This window comes from Theropithecus gelada, chromosome X (genome assembly GCF_003255815.1).
Source record: "Theropithecus gelada isolate Dixy chromosome X, Tgel_1.0, whole genome shotgun sequence".
In the NCBI taxonomy this organism is placed as follows: domain Eukaryota; kingdom Metazoa; phylum Chordata; class Mammalia; order Primates; family Cercopithecidae; genus Theropithecus; species Theropithecus gelada.
Genome location: NC_037689.1, coordinates 53,099,640 through 53,118,319, shown reverse-complemented (window position 1 = coordinate 53,118,319; position 18,680 = coordinate 53,099,640). Strand labels below are relative to the sequence as shown.

Sequence of the window (18,680 nt, the reverse complement as noted above, 5' to 3'; positions counted from 1 at the left end):
GCCAAGATACCTCTTTTAACCATTTCTGGCTTTTAGAATCCTTATCATGACAGCTTGTCCTGTCTCAGAGCTTCAGGAGGAAAAACTAGTCCCTCAAAATCAAGTTTGCTGTTGAGCTTAATAAGAGGTTTATGTATGTCATGTTTGTTTAGGAGAAAAGCACTTGTTCGACTCATTTAATCCTGGCCTGGTGAATTAAGGCTTGAATTAATACTGAGGGAACCTTGACTATACATCTACAAAATCAGTGTGTCCTGCTAGGCTTCTGATTAAGATAACATTAGCTCTTGCTTGAAGGCATCTTTCTTTGCTCCCACCATTTACCCAGTGGTAGATAATATATGGAGTGAAAAATGAAAAAGACATAGCTGGGCTTTAAAGCAAGATGAACATCTCTGTGGACCAGAAATGTGAAAGAAAAAAAAAAAAGCAAAACAGGACTTCGTGAGTTGTAAGTGGGGCTAACTTTGTGGGCTTTCAGCTCCTGCTGTAGTAACAGGGATTAAAATTCTCCTTACAAGGTGGTGGCCCAGAGCCAGGATTACTATTTGAAATCAGAGCCCCACAAAAACACACCTAGAGAGAGACACATACACATACACACTTACACTTAAAAGCAACATGAAAAGAAACATTTTGCTGCAGGGATCTACAGCTTATACGCAACTATGGTCCTAATGCATAGAGCCAGGGGAAGAGGCAAAGATGCGCAGTTGGGAAAGAGAGCATCACAGCCTCGAAACCAGGACCTGAACCAATCTACCTACTGCCTGGCAATGAAATGAGCGACATCTCTGTATCACTCAATGTAGGAGCTGCACACTACCAACAGATGTAGCTCTAAACTCTAAGCCCCTGGGTATGGCTGGGAGCAGCCATAAAACCACCTGAGAGAGAGAGAATGAATTTAAAAAGAGAGGAAAATAGAAAATACACACGCACAAGAATAACAGAAAATATACACATGCAAAACATCCCTTGCAAAATTTGTCTCCAAACCAGGATCCAAAATACATGAAGAAATGGGATGGCACCCCCACCCAAGTTAAACATCAAAAAATGAATTAGGCTGGGAACAGTGGCTCATACCTGTAATCCTATCACTTTGGGAGGCCAAGGTGGGAGGACTGCTTGAGTCCAGGAGTTTGAGACTAGCCAGGGCAATGTAGTGAGGTGCCATCTTTACAAAAAATAATTTAAAAAATATCAGCCGGACATGGTGGTACATGCCTGTAGTCCCAACTACTCAGGAGGCTGAGATAGGAGGATTGCTTGAGCCCAGGAGATTGAGGCTGCAGTGAGCCATAATTGTGCCACTGCACTCCATCCTGGGCAACAGAGTAAGACCCTATCTCAAAAAGAAAAAGAAGATGAATTAATTCTAGAAGAAAGCAAAATGATAGACTAGTACAACAAAGATTTTTAAGTACATTTAAGATGCCTAGACCAGGTGCTGTGGCTCACACCTGTAATCCCAGCACTTTGGGAGGCCGAGGTGGGTGGATCACCTGAGGTCAGGAGTTCAAGACCAGCCTGCCCAACATGGTGAAACCCTGCCTCTACTAAAAACACAAAAATTAGCTGGGTATGGTGGCAGGCACCTCTAATCCCAGCTACTCAAGAGGCTGAGGCAGGAGAGTCGCTTGAACCCGGGAGGCGGTGGTTGCAGTGAGCTGAGATCATGCCACTGCACTCCAGCCTCTATCTCAAAAAATAAAAATAAAAAGATGCTTAAAGGCATAAATAAGGGGTACCATTCACTAAAATAACAAGAAACTGAAACAGAGATGGATGAAATATAACTATGTCTGAAAAAAAGATATCTTTGCCAAAAAAAACTAGTCATTGAAGTTACTAAACTCAATATACAGGATAAATTCTAGACTTTGCCCTGTCAGAGAAGGCAAGGGAATTAGAAGATGATGCTGAGAATATTACTATGCACAACACTCACAGAAAAAGATAAGAAATATAAATGAGCAATTAGGAGAAATGGAGAATTGACCACAGGCTCTACAGTATACCTTCCTGGAATTTAGAGGTTTATTTACGAGTGTATTTGAGAGGTTTCAGAAGAAGAGAATGGAGGAAATGGTAGAGAAGTAATATTTGAAGCTGTAATAGCTGAGAATCTTCCAGAATTGAAGAAGGATGTGAGTCTTTAAGGAAATGTGCTCCCAAGAGAAATTTCAAACATCTGGGAAGGAAAGAAAGGCCTGCATTGAGCAATTGATATTCTTTACAGCTCAGCTTTGAGAAGCTTCGGCTGATTAAAATGAGCCTTTTCTGTTTTTCACTGGAAACCACCAAAACAGAAATGTAATGTGTTGTATATACTAAACCATGCCTCTTGAACAAGGGTACTTATAAATAAATCATAAAAGAAGAGCCTTGTGGACAACTAAACCCACAGGATCAAGACACCAAGGAAGATCTCTCTAGAAAAGGCAGTCTCCTCTCAGCACCTTCGTGAAAAATAGGTGGGAAGACAATAATGGCTTATTGTACTATCCTGAGGTCCATGTCTAAAAACTGTTTTCAAAAGGAACACCATGAATGACCCAATCTGGTAGAAAGAAAAATTTGAATAGGATTTTACATAAAAAGTGTTGCCAGTTAGAACATTTTGTTGAAGTTTTCTTTTAACGAAGAGGGAAAAATAGAAAGTAATTCCTATGGAATGAGACCTTGTGAACATTGGATACTGCTTCAAGTTCACAGAAACATTGAACCGATTGCCAGTTAAGTTGTCAGAAATTAGATTTAATTAATGTGGACAGTTACATACATTGGTGCACACCCAGAGGACCCGTGTGCAGAATCTGACTGAAGGTATACTTACTTTGATGAATCTCTTCTCATCATTGCTTTGTCAGATCAGATTGCTATGAAATAAACTATACAAACAACTACCCTTGAAGACTGATAGCAATAGGATTTCAATCAGTACAGATAGGAGATTCTATTTCTGTAGATGAAAAAGATCATACATTGATTTTCTGCATGACTTTAAATTCCTGGAAACCTTGTAATGTTAGGTACTGGGTAGAATGAAAAAAAAATGAAGCAAAACAAAGAAAAAAACAAGAGAAGATTGGGTTTTATTTCTGCTTCAGTGTGGAGATCCAGCCTTTTGAAACTGAGCATTTTGGAAGACATGCCGTCCCCTGTGGAATGTTCATTCCGAGTATGGGACAACAGAAAATACTTAGGACACCTGGTCATGAGGTGATCTTGCTTTCTCAAACTGGACAATGGGAAAACTCTTCTTGGCTACTCACTACTTACATTTCGTGTCTTTTCTCATTGATATAGATCTCCCACATTTGTGGATAGGAATTTCTCTCACCTGATGAAATATCATCTGTGAACAACAGAAATATGTCATCTTATTTTGGTATTTGTCACAACCAGAAGGAGGATGTCAAGAGTTGTAATCAGTCACTGGGTATCAAATATCAGAAGTGTCCTCAATTGGAATTGTATTCTCAGTAAATCCTAAAGCATTTGGGACCTTCACATGTGCTAATACTATTTATATTTATTTGGACATTAACCAAATATAACCAAAAGAAAGTGGAATAGCCATAGAAACCTTTAAATGGAACAAAATTTATGGCAATAAACATTATTAGGAACAAATAGTACACTACATAGAAACAGTACAAGAACAGTCAGGATCTTTTGTGCATCTAACTACATAGGTCCAGAAATATAAAAAGTGAATTGTGATAGAATTAAAAGGAGAAACTAACAAATCCATAATTATATTTCAACACTCCTCTAACAAAAATTGATAGCTACAAATAATCAAAAATTAGTAAAGATATAGACAACTTTAACGTTAAACAAAAGCAGCACACTATGTATTTAGAGACTCCGTCTTTCCAATGGAAAAATACGCATTGTTTCAAGTACTCAGTGAACATTTTTAGAAAGTGACTATGAACTAGGTCACAAAAAGCAGTATTGCTAAATTTCAAAGGATCAGTATCATACAGGTATTCTCTGATTGAAATGCAATTAAATTAGAAATGCACTAAGAAGTGGAAATGGAAATATAACCACTGTGCTCCTAAATGACTATGTGTTAAGTTAAAAAAAAAAAAAATCACCATAAGAATTACAAAACATAAGGCACTGAATTGAATCAATTGATGTATATAAAAACTTTTGGTATATAATTAAAGCAGTACCAAGGAAGAAATATATAACCCTACGTGTGTTCATTAAAAATAAAAAATAAATGACTTAATCATCCAACCTGTAAAGCAAGAGGGAAAAAAAAGAGTGACAAGTAAAACATTATTAATGGACATAAAATGAGACCACAGTAAGTAAGGAGCTTCACTGCATTCTTGGATGTGAAGACTCAATTATTATGAACTTAGTTCTTCCCAGTTTAACCTATGAATTCAGTGTAATTCAAACTCAAAATTTCAACAAGCATTTTCATAAAAATCAGAAAAATAGACACTAAAATCATGGAGAAGATTAAAGGGGTCAGAATAGTCAAGACAATTTTGAGGAAAACCAAAGTGGGCTGAGAAGGCCTATCAGACATCAATTGATTTAAAATTGGAGAGTGGGATCTACACAGGGATATACAGATAGAACCACAGACTAGAATAGAGAGCTCTGAGTATTTATGGACACTTGATGTTTTGCAGAGGCATCGTTAGAAATCAGGGGGAAATAGAGGGACTATACAATGAATGAGATTGGCTTCATAGTTTATCCATGGGGGAAAAGTAAAATTAGATCGCATGTTCACAGCAAGCATCAAAATTGATTCGGGGTAAAGTCCTAAATGTGAAAAACCAAATTTTAAACTTTAAAAATGTAGGTGTAAGAAAAGATTTTCGTGAACAAAACATCAAAAGCAGAGAACATAGAGGGATATGTTAAAATGTACATATTTTATACCATAGGATGCCATAAACAAAGTTAAAGATAAGCTACACTAAGATAAGGGTAGGAGATCATATTTGCCATGCACATAACTAACAGTGGATTAGCATCTAGAACATATCCAAAACTTTAATAAGAAAAAGACAATCCAGCAGGAAAATGGGTAAAGGAAGCATGAAAAGCCAGTTAACATGGAAGAACTTTAACCTCACCAGTAATTAGGGATGTATGTGCAAATTAAAATGCACCCATCAGGTTAGCTAAAACTTAAATGTCTGATAACACCAAGTATTTGATGAGGAGGTGGGTCAAATGGAAAACCTTATTCACTACTGAAAAGAGAGTAAATTGGTAAAACCACCGATTTGTCACCCAGAGCAATTCAGTGACATGTAGCAATGTTGGAGATGTTGCTAAGATCCAACAATTCCACATCAAACTATATTCTGTAAAGAATCTCTTAAACAGGTATCCAAGGAGACAGGTATATAAAAGAAGTTCATTGCATTATTGTTTATAACAGTGAAAAGTTATAAACAACCTAAATGTCCATGGACAGGAAAATGTTGGCATATTCAAGCAACAGAATAGTAATACCTTACAGCAGTTCAAATAGCAAACTATTATGTGTCAACCTGGAGAAATCTCCAAAATGGTGTTGAAGGCAAAAAGCAACTCTTAGAATGGTATGTATATTCTTAAACATGAAGTTCTTAAATTTAAAGTTTAAGAACGTGCAAAATAATGCCACTAGATTGAATCACATAAAATGGGTGGTTCTGTAGGTGAAAGAAAAATACAGGCAAACATCAGCATCTTTAAGTTCAACCTAATATTTGTCTATACATTCATGGTAACACTGGGCATGAAATTCAGTGTGGCATTATCTCCTTGAGGGCAGTGGGGAGGAAAGAATGATATGGCGTTGAGGCGGGCATGTGAGGGAGCTTCTGCTTTGGCTGTTATCCTTTCTTTCTTCAAAAAACTTTTGAAGAAAATACGGCAAATGATAAACTTATCAAGGCGAGGTGGTAGGAACATGGTTATATGTACTCCATTCTTATACATTTCTGTTGAAAATATTTGCTAATGTTTAAAGCAAACCAAAGTGTTGTAGAGGTATAAAATTTTTAATCTCATGACATTATAAAGAAATACTTACAAAGTGATTAAATCCTTTATTGCTTACTTATCTGAACATAGCACTCATGAGGCTTTTAGCATAACATAAAAAAATTGAAAAGCATGGCTCCCTTCACACACCAGGCAAAAGCTTCACATTTTGTTTTGTTCTTTTAGCACTGGTAAGATTGTCATCATTAAAACCATTCATTAGTGCCTCTCTTTTGCTTGCTGTTCTTTGGTGGCAGTCAGATGCATCTATCTACCATGGCATATAAAATTTGGTGATGATATTCAAATTACTTTTTTTCTTCTTTTTCTTTTTCTTTTTTTTTTTTCTTTTTGACTTCTTTGATGCCAATAGGAATCTGCAAGCAGAATATGACCGTCTAAAGCAGCAGCACGAACATAAAGGCCTGTCCCCACTGCCGTCCCCTCCTGAAATGATGCCCACCTCTCCCCAGAGTCCCCGGGATGCTGAGCTCATTGCTGAGGCCAAGCTACTCCGTCAACACAAAGGCCGCCTGGAAGCCAGGATGCAAATCCTGGAAGACCACAATAAACAGCTGGAGTCACAGTTACATAGGCTAAGGCAGCTGCTGGAGCAAGTGAGGAGAGAGATGGGATTTTTACAAACATTCATTTTCCCTCTTGAACAAAACTAAACCGCAGAGAGCACTTTTTGTAGGTGTAACAAGCGTCAATTCTTAAGTGCTTGGTATGTGCCTGGCAAAGTGATAGGTATCAAAGGATAAAAGTAGAGGAGATAGAAAAACTAGTGTGTCTTTTTTATGTTTGTTAAATATTGTTTCCTACCAAAGTGGTTTTTTCTTGACCAATCTGAAATACATCTTGGGGAAAAAAAAAACGCCAAAAGGTTTCCACTAGTTCTCTAAAAGTGAATATTTCACTTCTTGAAATGGAACTATTTCATTTGCAATTAGTTATATTTTCTGGTATACCTTTGTGTTTTTTTCTCCTAATCCCTAACATTTAGTTCTTTAAGCCTCCATTGAAAACCTAGCAAGATACTGCATCGCCAGAAGACCTACCTGGACATAGTTCTGGCTTTCTGGGAATTTTACATTGTGAATTATGTTCTATCTTGTTACTTAATACTTCACAAAGATACAAATTTTCCACTACAGTTTTGAGTTCTCACATAGTGTCATCATTCTCACATGACCTTCTAAATCTTCCAGTTATTTAATGTAATGATTTATAGTCTCATTCCAGTGTAGCTCTAATTTTCTCTCAAATTTATAAGGGAGCACAGTTCAGATACAAAGACAGTATCCATGGATTATATCAACAGTGAAATATCCCAAATTAATCTTTGGGAGGGCTTCTAAAGTAGGAAGGGTCAAAATTTATGAGTCCTGAGTGTCTTTAATATTTTCATATTTATACATTTGTATGTTTATTGTGAAAAGTAATTCTGTTTTCTTTTGGATGACTTAGCCCCAGGCAGAGGCGAAAGTGAATGGCACAACGGTGTCCTCTCCTTCTACCTCTCTCCAGAGGTCCGACAGCAGTCAGCCTATGCTGCTCCGAGTGGTTGGCAGTCAAACTTCGGATTCCATGGGTAAGTGTCTTAGCTACTCTCAGATTTTGTTATCTGAAGAAAGGTAGAGTCACATTATAGTGACATAAATGTTTGGCCATAGGTGTTTGACTCATTTTGGTATCAGGGGGCCACTGAAAATCATATACCAGGTGAAAAAAATCTAAAAAGAAAATTCTAAAAAGATGTATTCTGGCAGCTCTATCTGGCCCACAGAAAACTAGTATAGGTGAGAAACTAGTATAGGTGAGGAGGCAGTTGCCAAGGCCAAGATTCGTGAGTTCTGAGGGCCTGCACTTGAGAGATGTGGGAGGAGAGGACTGTGACACTATTCTATAAAAATAGACTTGCCAGGGGACCGGGCGTGGAGGCTCACGCCTGTAATCCCAGCACTTTGGGAGGGTGCGGTGGGCAGATCACAAGGTTAGGAGTTGAAGAACAGCCCAGCCAATATGGTGAAACCCTGTCTCTACTAAAAATACAAAAATTAGCCAGGCATGGTGGCATGCACCTGTAGTCCCAGCTACTCAGGAGGCTGAGGCAGGACAATCACTTGAGCCCAGAAGGTGGAGGTTGCAGTGAGCCAAGATGGCATCACTGCACTCCAGCCTGGGTGACAGAGCGAGACTCTGTCTCCAAAAAAAAAAAAAAAAAGAGTTCCCAGGGTCTGGGGACTGACTGCAAATTTCAGAGAGGAATGAAGGGAGAGGATTTGGTTGGAAGAAGATAGTGAAACTTTTGATTGTGGACATAATGTGTTTGAGAAATTGACAGGTCTTCTAAGTCATGTCCCAAAAGAAATTAAGATACAGATCTATACCTGAAGTAAGAGGGCAGACTAGAAAGACTTGAGAATGAGTTTCATAGAATTGATTGCTGAAGGGTGTGAGATGAGAAATCTATAAAATCTATAACAGGTGCTTCGATCCAGTGCCTTGGGGAAGACCTCCATTTGGGTGATGGAATAGTAAAGGATGGGTAAGTAGGGAGGTTCAAGGAAGATGTGATGACAAGGTGAAATGCTAAAGAGAGCTCAATGGAAATTAAAATAAATCACAGTCCATTGGGTCACTATAAATGCATTGGGTAATTTTGAGAAACCATTTTAGGCTAAGAGAAGGGAAGGTGGAAAACTTCTGTTGTTTCAATGAAATGAAAGACTAGGTAATCTTAAAATGAATGAGGATTAAGGAAAGTGAAGACAATTTTGAAACATTACCAAGTAAGAAGGAAGCCTTTGGCGGAAGTTGGATGAATTTGTTGAGGAAATGGTCAACATGGTCTGTTCTCATTCTTAGCAATGTTCTCTGCCTAGGACTAGGTTCTAAGAAAGGTGGAACTGATAAGGCATAAATGATCAAAGGTCAAAACGAGAGTAGGGCATTTTACAGTGGTAATGAATGGCTAGGACAGGGGTTGCTAGCCAGCTGCTCATTGGTTTTTCCTCCTGTGTCTGGCTAGACAACAGAGGGTTTTATGAAGGCCACAAATACTTGGTCCCCCTCCCTCATTTCTCTTTCTCTGTAAAGGCCCAGTATGAGTCAGCTCCATCCTGTATCCTTACTTTTCCCTGGGTCCTAAACTGGTTATACTTGGTCCTCTCAATCTTACTTCACGGAATAGAAAAGACCTGTGACTCATTGATTCTGTACACTTACAGCTCTATTGCCTGATATGATGGTGCGTTCAGGAATTCATTTCATACTTGAGCTCCTCCGTGAGGGTAGAATAAAGAGAGGCAAAGTGCCTTAACCAAAATGGATAGGACAGAAAGGAAAAGTCAAGGGTGTGGGTGAGTTTTATGGTGAAAAATCTGGAGATCAGAGTCAGGAAAATTCAAAAGTTGGATATCATGGAAGTAAAATACTTTCAAGCAATTTATACATCTAAGATGGTGCCTCCCAGTGAGCTGCTGAAGATTTTACTTGGAGATCACTGACGGGTAAGGAGTGCAGTTCATGGAGTTGATGAGACCAACGTTGCAGAGCTTATCAGCAGAGGGGTGAAGTCCTTATCATGATGACAGTGGTAGATCAGGATGGAAAAGATGTTGAAGAAGATGGATGAGGGCTCTGAGGAGGTGAGCATTTCTGAGGAAAGAGACAGGGTGGTTGAAATAAATGTGATGAAGTTCAAGAACCTGGAGCAGTGGGAAGAGGCACATCCTCCTCTGGAGAAGCCAAACCTTGTAGGAAAGCCAGGTTTTGATTTTTTTGAGAAGGAAAAGGATATGTTTGAGGTTGTTTTCCTGAATTTACTACAGCTCCATGATTTAAGGCAACCTCTGTGTCACATTCTCTCTCTCCACCTGAGATCTAACTATAGCTAATAAACTGTTGGGATTGTAAATGGTAACACACTACATGAAAAACTATTGTATGCATTTGCAAAGTCGGTAAATTCTGAAAACAACTGAGCTTTAGTACCTCTTGTTTTTTTTTTACTTCAGGATTTTCCCCCATTTTTAAGTAAAGCATATGAAACTAAGTCAAATATTTTAGTGGTGAGATTCAGAGCCCTGGGTGCTTAGAAGCATTGATTATTTAGGTTGTTAACAATGGGGATTAGGCAGCATACCCATTAAAGCACCCAAATTAAAATGCACATTAGGATGTGGACCTGATGATCTGTGGAGCTAAAAAGATCATGATAGAACTGGATACCAGGACAAAAGTGCTATATTCCAATGGCTGAGTTAAGCTAAGAGATAACTTGCTGGTATAAAATGGATAAGCTGTGTGGTTAAATTTGTCCTCTGAAAGAAAAGACTGAATTCAAAGGTACTTTTTCTTGAACTGTGTATTAGTCTGTTTTCACATGGCTATAAAGAACTACCTGAGACTGGGTAATTTATGAAGAAAAGAGGTTTATTGCCTCAATTCCACATGGCTGGGGAAGGTGAAGGGGAAGCAAGGCCAGTGCTACGTAGCGGCAGGAGAGAGACAACAAGGGGGGAACCGCCACACTTTTACACGATCTTACACGAACTCACTATCATGAGAACAGCATGGGGGAAACCGCCCCCATGATCCAATCACCTCCCACCAGATCCCTCCCACAGCACATGGGGATTACAAATTCAACATGAGATTTGGGTGGGGACACAGAACCAAACCATATCAAACTGCATAAGCTAACTTCATTTAAAAAGGGAAAAAACCTTACTGTCTTCTTGAAGGATGCACACAGGTGTTTAAATAAATGCAGTGTGTATCCTCGTGCTTTGAAGGTTTGAGATATAAGGCTGGGATTTGCTGAACCACATTCTGGATAGAGCTGCATTCTTTAAATATACATCCCCGACGACTGATTTTCTTTTAAGTGATACATGAGACAAGTCATACTAGGTGATGTGTCTAAAGAGTCAGCATATTTCCTCAAGCCATGAAATACTTATCACTGAGTCTCTATGTACCATTTGTGTTCTGTACAGTTCTTACTGAGACAATGTGCTAATGAAACTTACATTCTATTGGAGGAAGCAAATACAGAACAAAATGGAAATTAACAATGTTTATCCTCTATTGGCTCTCATGGGCTCCATACACAAATCTATGATGTCCGAACAACTCCTTATCTCTGATGACTCCTAACTTTCCACCAGATTACTGTTTTTTGAAGCATTTTATATTTTGTTTATTTAAAAAGTAAACTGTTCCTTTGCTTTTTAAAAAATAAAATTTATCATGTACATTTGAGGTTTATGACATAATGGCTCCCTAGCTTTTTATTTAGAACAATTTCAAACTTACGGCAAAATTGCAATTAATTCAACAGTTTGCCACATTTGCTTTATATCTATTTATGTACTTTTACATTCATGTGTTGTTAAATGGATTGCATATATTTAGATTAACATGTATATCTGTATTTTAATGTATCTTTATATACTGTATGTGCTTATATTTTATGTGCATATTTAATCATATTCATGTGTGTATACAGTTTGTTGATTTTTTTCACTGATCCACTCAGTGGTTATGTTTCATACATAACACTTCACCCTGAAACACTTGAACATGTGTCTTCTAAAATGAAAGATATTCTTACATAAGCACAGTTACTACACTCAAAAAAGAACAATACTGTTATCTAATGTAGAACTTCAAATACCTCCAATTCTGCCAATTAATATTCCTTATAGCGATATTTTTCATTCAGGATCAATGAAGGCACAGCTTTGCATTTTGTTATGTCCCTGTAGTCTCCTTTAATCTGAAGCACTTTCCCAGCCTCTTTAAATCTTTCATGACATTGATATATTAGAAGAGGTCAGGCTAGATGTTTTGTAGAATGTCCCCCAATTTGAATTTGTCTGCTTGAATCCAAGTGATTGGGTTCAGGTTAAATGTTTTATGCCAGATTACCATATAGGTAAGGTATCCTCAGTATATCACATCAAGGTTTTCCTCAAGATTCTCCATCCCCTTCACCCTTCTTCACTCTCCCTGGGCACTCCTTCCATTCTTTGGCTTCTGCTATGTTGACAACTCTTAAGATTTCCAGCCCAGACCTCCCACCTGAGCATCTTCTGGATAAAATTGTAAATAAAAATAGAGCCCAATCTGAAATCATGATCAACCTTTGGAACATCTCTTCCAATTTCCCAATCTATAAAAAGTCATTTTCTACACATTCTTCCTTTACCTGCCTTCCTTAGCTATGTTCCACCACCATCAATCCAGTCACCAAGGTCAGTCTGTTTTGCTACTTATAAAAAAGAACAAAATTTTTCAATTCAGCTACTTCTACCCAAATTTAGTCCTCATCATGTACTACCTGAACAGACAATATGAATACTTTCCTAATTGGTTCCTCTGCCTTTGGTCTCTCTCCCTTTCTAGGCTATCTTCCAGATACTTTAGTTCCTCTTCTGCCATTCAAATGGTATCATATTATTCCCCTCCGTAAGCATTTTATGCCTTCTGTTTGACAACAGAATAAATAAATGTGCTCTTTTGCCTTGAGTACATTATGTTCTTAACCTGAAATATAGCATCCTTTCTTTTCACTTAGTGAGTTTTCTTTTGAAACTTAATCATGCATTATATCGTTCTGGTGTTGTTGGCGGTGGTGGTGGTGGTGTTGTTTCTTTTGTGTGAGACGAAGTCTCGCTTTATTGCCCAGGCTGGAGTGCAGTGGCACGATCTCGGCTCACTGCAACCTCCACCTCCTGGGTTCAAGTAATTCTCCTGCCTCACCCTCCCGAGTAGCTGGGATTACAAGCCTGCCACCATGCCTGGCTAATTTTTCTTGTATTTTTAGTAGAGATAGGGTTTCACCATGTTGGCCAGGCTGTTCTTGAACTCCTGACCTCAAGCAATCCACCCGCCTCAGCCTCCCAAAGTGCTGGGATTACAGGCGTGAGCCACCACACCCGGCCATGTTTTCAGGCAGTTACTAGTACTTCTTGCTTCTGCCTACAACTCCCTAGAACTTAAGCTCCTTAAGGACGGGATATAAGTCTTGCTCATTGTCATTACTATGTGAGGACACTCTGTGCGACAATCAGTAAAGTGCTTATTGAGTTAATTTTTTGGAAATCAAGCACAATACATTCTTGTGTACACATGGAACAGCCCACACGTTTAAGATATTTAGCTTTCACCGCCATTCAAAACTGATCAGCTGGTAATCAGCAACAACACTGTACACCATAATATATTAAAGATGTTACACACAGAATTTATGTGTGAAATTGAAAGCATCTGTCCTATATCATAAGGAAAAAAATTAATTGAAGCCAAATATTGGGTATTGGATAAATCATTGTGCTTTTTCTTCTAAAAAATACTGGAGAAAGGCAGGAAATACACAAGTAGTAAGATAACACATCAAGTTGGACACTGGTTAAAATCCAAAGAAAAATGTTGGTGGGCATATTTGCTCATACACAGTCCCCTTTATAAGAAAAAATAATTTCTTGTACACAACTCCTTTTTTAAAAAAGAGAAAATAATTTATTTAGATTCAGACAGAATCACAGGAGTGATTCTTGTGTCTATTCTGCATCGGCTGCATAGGTTCTGGCTAAAATCACTTTTTAAGTAAATAAAACCGTTATCAGTATTTGAATCAAAGAAAGGGAAGTGAGTCAGATGGCATATCATCCTTTCAAGAAAGGGATCTGAAACCATCGTTATGTTTCAGAAGACTGAAGAATATCTTGCCATGGCAAAGCATTCCTTTTCTTTTTTCTCAGATTAAATTGAGTCATCCGACTTATTTTTTCTTCATTTCAGCAGTGATTAAAGGAGACTATCATATTGTGCTGTATCACGGTACTGTTTAACTTTGACTATGTCTTTCCTTATTTTAAAAAATGTTTCAGTGATTTATTTGGACCACAACAGACAAGCCAAGATGACTAACTAGCTAATAATTCAAAAACCATTATTTTTCTTTTTATTATTTCAATAGTTTTCAGGGAATAGGTAGTGTTTGGTTACATGAATAAGTTGTTCGGTGGTGATTTCTGACATTTTGGTGCACCCATCACCTGAGCAGTGTACACTGTACCCAGCGTGCAGCCTTTTATCCTTCACTGCACTCCCACCCTTCCCCCTGAGTCCCCAGAGTCCATTGTATCATTCTTATGCCTTTGTATCTGCATAGCTTAACTCCCACTTATAAGTGAGAACATACAATGTTTGGTTGTCTATTCCTGAGTTACTTTACTTAGAATAATGGTCTCCAACTCCATCCAGGTTGCTATGAATGCCATTATTTCATTCCTTTTTGTGGCTGAGTAGTATTCCATGGTGTGTGTGTGTGTGTGTGTGTGTGTGTGTATACATACATATATATATACACACACACACACACACACACGTATATACTGCATTTTCTTTATCCACTCGTTAGTTGATGGGCATTTAAGCTGGTTCCATATTTCTGCAATTATGAATCGTGCTGCTATAATCTTGGTATGCAAGTATATTTTTCACATAAGGACTTCCTTTCCTTTGGGTAGATACCCAGTAATAATGGTAGTTCTACATTTTAGTCCTTTAAGGAGCCTCCATAGTGTTTTCCATAGTGGTTGTCCTAGTTTACATTCCCACCAGCAGTGTAAAAGTGTTCTGTTTTCACCACATCCACATCCACACTGACATCTATTATTTATGTGTGTTTCTGGAAATCACCTTGGAGTAGAGTCAAGTTTAAGTGTTAAAGAATTGCCATCCATTGACACAAAAAAAAACTTGTTTGTAGTGAGGTCACATGACTGGCCCTGAAATCTACACAGAGGAAACAAAAACACCATTTCAAATCTCTCCATTGACCTTAAAATAATATATTTCTCTTCATTCTTTCTGTTTACACTTTAGGAGTGGGAGGGGCCTTAGACAGCACCTGTCTGAAGGGTAGATGAGGCCTGTCTGCATCATAATCACCTGGAGGAATTATACAAAATGAACATTTCCAGGCCCAAGCCCATTCCTATGGAACCAGAATTCTTGGTGCTGGTGGTGGGTGGGGGTGGAAGTTTGGGAAACTTATAATCTACATTTTCACAATTTTTAAATATTTATTTTTTAAAAGCAATAATAAAATCATGTTAATGCATATTGCATATCATATGAAAAAATAATTATATCATCTCAAACAACAAATAATGTAATTTAAAGTCTTCTAGCAGCCACATTTTAAAAAGTGGCTATTTTACATTTTGACTATCATTTTATCATTTTATATAGTGGTATCACTTTACATTTTTGCAAATCTCTTTAATATCTTATAATATTAACAGGACAGCTGGGCTCTTTTCTGCTTCTGCATTGCATCTGTTATGCTGTTTTGTCAAAGTCTGACCTCATAGAGATATGTAGTTGAAAAAAAAAAGGGGGGTGTATTTTAATAGCATTTTCAGATCATTGTGAATTTTTTTCTTTGCAATTTCACCAAAACTATAGAAATAGCAGTTTCTTAAAGGATAATTACAATGTGAAATCTGAAATCATATAATTGATTATATCATTGCCTATATCATTATATTGTTACATTAAAATATCTACCTGGAAAAAAAAAAGAATTATCATCAACTAAGTTTAAAATCCCCCAAACACTAGCAATATGCTATTTGAGCAGGCAGTGAATCCATGAAGTAGGGATAAGGGCTGTGCAAGTCTCTAGTGTGAAACTGGAACTCAATAAGTATTTTCTTGTTGAATAACTGAAAAAAGTGAAAAGGTGTTTTTGTTTTGTTTTTGGTGATGAGGAGCTTGTGATGACAGGTATTATTGTTAGAGTCAGAAATATTTTGGGGTTGCCAATTTATGGTTTGGCTCCGTGTTCCCACCCAAATCTCATCTCGAATTGTAATCCCCATGTGTCAGGGGAGGGACCTGGTGGGAGGTGATTGTATCATGAAGTTTTCCCCCATGCTGTTCTCGTGATAGTGAGTTCTCAGGAGAGCTGATGGTTTTAAAAGTGTGTGGCACTTCCCCCCTCATTCTCTCTCTCTCTCCTGCTGCCATATAAGAGGTGCCTTGCTTCCCCTTTGCCTTCCACCATGATTGTAAGCTTATAATCATTAGGCCTCCTGGGGCCTCCCCAGCCATCTGGAACTGTGAGTCAATTAAACCTCTTTCCTTTATAAATTACCGAGTCTCAGGTAGTATCTCTATAGCAGTGTGAAAATGGATTAATACTACACCTATTGTGTTGTAGCTACATAGTGTATTATTAGACAAACCATATTGTATCTGGCTTGTTTGATGTCCATAATAGTGTATCAGTCAGCTGTTGCTGCATAACAAATAACCACAAAATTCTCAAGTTGCATATTTCTTGTTCATGCATCTGTTGTTTGACTGAACTTTTGCTGGCACTCAGCTGGACTTGACACCAAGTTGTGGTCTGGGTTCAGATCTGTTCAACATGTCTGTCATCCTTCTTGGGCCAGCAAGCTACCTGGGCCATATGCTTCTTGTGCACATAAGCACAAGAGGGCAACCCCAACCATGCAAAGACATTCTAAGCCTCTACTTTTGTCATGCCTGCTTACATTCCATTTTCCAAAGTAGGTTATGTGGCCAAATCCAAATTCCCAGGCCAGGGAAGTACTGTTTTCCCAGCTCTTGTTCACTCTGCTTTATCTACATTGGATTTCTTGCTGTACTTGAGCAAGTCAGTCACACTCCCCTCTCAGAGTCTTTACATTTGCCAGTCCTTCCGTGTGGAGCACTTTTCCCTCAAATACTTGTGCAACTCATACCCTCCAGTTCTTAAAGCTTTTGCTCAACTGCATCTCATCAATGAGGACTTCCAAGACTCCACTTTCTGATGACTCTCATTGTCCCTTGCTAGCCCTCTCCTCAGAGTGTTCATCACCACTCAACATACCTATATAGTTTACTTATTTACTTGTTAAGCCTGTGTGCCTCCATAAGAATGCGAGTTTCACAGAGAGAGTGTGTGGGTGCGGTTTGCCTATTGATATATCTTCAGTGAACAATAGTTGGATTTTAATAAATATTTGAATAAATAAATTAATCTTACTGTTTTTAAACTTCTGTGGTTTTTAAAAGGCATTTTAAAAATCTGGGTTAGTATCAAATATTACAGTGGTATTACTTTAACTTCAGGTTTCATTTAGCTGTTTTAACTTTTACAATATATTCTGACACAGAAAATATTAGGCATTAAGCATTTTTTTTTTGACAGATAGTTTCTTTATTCATCCTCCTCCTCCTCCTCCTCCTTCTTCTTCTTCTCTTCTTCTCTTCTTCCTCCTCCTCTTCTTCATCTTCCTCTTCAACCTTTTTCCAGGCAACTTTAGCAGGACCCTTTGCACCATCAAACTTTCCTTTCGACTTATAGTCAGCAGCATCCTTCTCATACTTCTCCTTCAGCTTTGCTGCCTTAGTGATGTAAGGCTGCTTTTCACTGTCATTTAAATTATTCCACATCTCACCCAGCTTTTTTGCCACATCTCCAATAGAGATGTCGGGGTTTGTGGATTTGATCTTGGGGTGGAATTCTGAACAGAACAGGAAGAATCCAGACGGTGGCCTTTTGGGAGCATTAGGATCCTCCTTCTTCTTGCCTCCCTTAGCTGGTCCATAATCCTTCATTTCCCGATCATAGAGCACTTTATCTGCCTTTGCCATTTCATCAAATTTAGATTTCTCTTTCCCGGACATTGTCTTCCACCTCTCACAGCACTTCTTGGAAAATTCTGCAAAATTGACAGGGACCTCTGGGTTTTTCTTATGTTCTTCTCTGCACGTCTGCACAAAGAAGGCATAAGTAGACATCTTGCCCTTTGGTTTCTTGGGGTCACCTTTAGCCATCCTGACTGTATTGTTCGCTAGTCTCGCATTAAGCATTTTTCAATGAGTTGATTTACTTCTATTCATGCACATATGTGATGTCTGATTTCGATTCTTAAAAAGAGATGAGCCTGGGCGTGGTGGCTCATGCCTGTAATCCCAGCACTTTGGGAGGCCGAGGCCGGCAGATCACGAGGTCAGGAAATTGAGACTATCCTGGCTGACACGGTGAAACCCCATCTCTACTAAAATATACAAAAAATTAGCCGGGCATGGTGGCATGTGCCTGTAGTCCCAGCTGCTCAGGAGGCTGAGGCAAGAGAATCGCTTGAACACGGGAGGCAGAGGTTGCAGCTAGCTGAGATTCCACCACTGCACTCCAGCCTGGACGACAGAGCACGACTCTATCTCAAAAACAAAAACAAAAACAAACAAACAAAACAAACAATGAGTTAAAACCATCTTGAGAAATCGTGAAAATATTGAGAAAAGAAGAAAACAAGATTATATTCTACTTGTTTTTTTTTTTTTTTTTTTTTTTTGAGACAGAGTCTCACGCTGTCGCCCAGACTGGAGTGCAGTGGCGCGATCTCGGCTCACTGCAAGCTCCGCCTCCTGGGTTCACGCCATTCTCCTGCCTCAGCCTCCTGAGTAGCTGGGACTACAGGCGCCCGCCACCGCGCCCGGCTAATTTTTTGTATTTTTAGTAGAGACGGGGTTTCACTGTGGTCTCGATCTCCTGACCTTGTGATCCGCCCGCCTCGGCCTCCCAAAGTGCTGGGATTACAGGCGTGAGCCACCGCGCC

The 18,680-nt window shown here is 38.7% G+C and overlaps 1 protein-coding gene and 1 pseudogene across 2 annotated transcripts in view; one reads left to right on the top strand and one right to left on the bottom strand.

The window, feature by feature from the left end:
• The window catches only part of DMD (dystrophin), a 2,044,437-nt gene that overhangs the window by 2,008,259 nt on the left and 17,498 nt on the right, over positions 1–18,680 (top strand). Inside the window, exons 74-75 of the mRNA XM_025371836.1 lie at positions 6,398–6,641; positions 7,495–7,618. Of these exons, the coding sequence (XP_025227621.1) occupies positions 6,398–6,641; positions 7,495–7,618 (368 nt within the window). The remainder of the gene's footprint in view (positions 1–6,397; positions 6,642–7,494; positions 7,619–18,680) is intronic.
• Positions 17,276–17,895, bottom strand: LOC112615592 (annotated as a pseudogene). Its single transcript, XR_003117413.1, has one exon. The product of XR_003117413.1 is annotated as a high mobility group protein B3 pseudogene (transcript).